Source organism: Cyprinodon variegatus, unplaced genomic scaffold (genome assembly GCF_000732505.1).
Source record: "Cyprinodon variegatus isolate N-32 unplaced genomic scaffold, C_variegatus-1.0 Scaffold1138, whole genome shotgun sequence".
Lineage (NCBI taxonomy): Eukaryota > Metazoa > Chordata > Actinopteri > Cyprinodontiformes > Cyprinodontidae > Cyprinodon > Cyprinodon variegatus.
The window spans coordinates 34,989-36,867 of NW_015151591.1; the positions used below are offsets into that span (position 1 = coordinate 34,989).

The window sequence follows — 1,879 nt, forward strand, 5'->3', positions numbered from 1 at the left end:
CTCCAGTAAAGCACATTCACATGAAAATTACTCTGAATTAAAAACACTGATCATTTATTGAACAGGATGGAATCATTTCATAATTTAAGTACTTTCAGGACTTTTTGAATTCTAAATATGAGCCGACTTTTCCTTTAAACATCATCTGCTTTGAAAAGTTCCTGGAAATCAGTCCGGGAAAATTTCCGAACCCTAAAACTGTAAATACTAAAGTCCATGTCTTTAAGTCACTGAAGGATAAAAACAACGTTCAGATTCTTTTGGAGGAAATAAAGAATCAAAAGTCATCATTGAACAGGATTTTATTTCTAGAGTTCTTATCCTTCTTTAGTTATTTGTGGGCTTTAATAGAAATTAAAAGCACATTTTTGAGTTCCAAACTTTTCTCCTTGGAGTATTGTCTGAAAAATGAAATCATTAAAAAACAAAAACTCCTTTTAAGGGAATGATTTAGTGTTTCAGCATAAATTTGAACAAGTTTTAGAATAAAGTAGATCTAAGTCAGTCAGACTGGAAGTAAAGTAAACCTTAAAGCCAAACCAGAAGCCAACTTTAGCACTGTGGACGAAGAAGAGGATGATGATGATGATGATGATGATGATGATGATGATACGGACACTCTATCCCATTTCTTATGTTTGTTAATGTTTTCTACTTTGGGAACAAAATGTTTTAAAAAGGAAATGAACCCTCCTGTTTTCTAAGTGGATAAAGGAAAGGGATGTTGGTTTATGACCAGTACCACCAACTGGAACAGCTTCCAAATGGTCAGAGGATTGAAATCCCACTAAGCTGCTGATTCTGTGAGCGTCTTGTTTTCCCTGCAGCTACCTGAGGACCATGACGTCTCTCCTGGATCCTGCACAGATAGAGGAGAGGGAGAGGAGGAGGCTGAAACAGCTGGAGCAGCAGGTAGGAGGAGATGCAGATGGCAGAGGAGCATGCTGGCTGCTCTGAACTTTTAACGTGATCTGCTCCCTCCTAGAGGGCCATCGAGGCCCAGATGGAGGAACGCAAAAAGCAGCGGGAGCAGGAGGAGGCCAGAAGGAGACGGCAGGAAGAGGAGGAGGAGAAGAGGGTTACCCTGGAGAGGGAGAAGCTGCAGAAGCAGTATGAGCTGGAGATGCTGAAGAAGAAGGAGAAGGTGAGAGTCCCCCCTCCCCTCAATCCCCCCTGAAGGTTTGTGATTAAAAGCAGTAAAAAGTTCACAGACTGTACTCCCCCTTCTGCCTCCGCCCTGGGCATCCGCCCATGTGTCCTTCATCAGGACAAACCGCCGCTGACAGAAGAGCACCAGCATCCTCTTCCTCAGCCGTTTGTTCAGCCTCACAGGTCTGACTGTCTCCCTCAGACCGACGGCATCCCTCACAGCAAGGAGCCAGAGGAGAACCTCGCTGGCGGCGGACCGGAGGAGACGGGATCCGAATCCACAGGTGAGAGAGAAACGGCGCCCATTGCCGCTGTTCTGTCAGACGAGCATACCCATAGTCAATACCTCTTTATCCCTTATCTTTATCTCTTTAGTTTTGCACAAAAAAATTGACTTTACACTAACTCAATGAGAGTGTATCCCTTTAGTCATGTGCAAAAAAACTATTTAATTACTTACTTTTTGGTGTTTTTTAAGCCTTTAAAGTCGCAGGGAAGCGGCCGTTCCAACCGTTGCATTTCTGAATTCTCAGGAGTGGTGCCCGACTTTACACGACAGAATAAAGTGAATGTGATTGGTCGATTATCAAAGGGGCGGGATTACTGTGGCAGAAGGTTTGCAAGCAAGTTTGGTTGTGGCAGGTTCGTCTGAAGCATCTTGCTAACCAGTTAGCATCTTAGTGCTAGCAGGTTTCCAATGGGAAATTCCATTGGGACCAAGTAGCACTAA

At 43.7% G+C, this 1,879-nt stretch overlaps 1 protein-coding gene across 1 annotated transcript in view; it reads left to right on the forward strand.

Moving 5' to 3' along the window:
* LOC107101709 (coiled-coil domain-containing protein 66-like) overlaps window positions 1-1,543 on the forward strand; it is a 3,411-nt gene extending 1,868 nt beyond the window's left edge. Inside the window, exons 4-7 of the mRNA XM_015400721.1 lie at window positions 828-912; window positions 986-1,144; window positions 1,268-1,467; window positions 1,525-1,543. Coding sequence (XP_015256207.1) covers window positions 828-912; window positions 986-1,144; window positions 1,268-1,467; window positions 1,525-1,543 — 463 coding nt within the window. The remainder of the gene's footprint in view (window positions 1-827; window positions 913-985; window positions 1,145-1,267; window positions 1,468-1,524) is intronic.
* The last annotated feature ends 336 nt before the right edge of the window (window positions 1,544-1,879 follow it).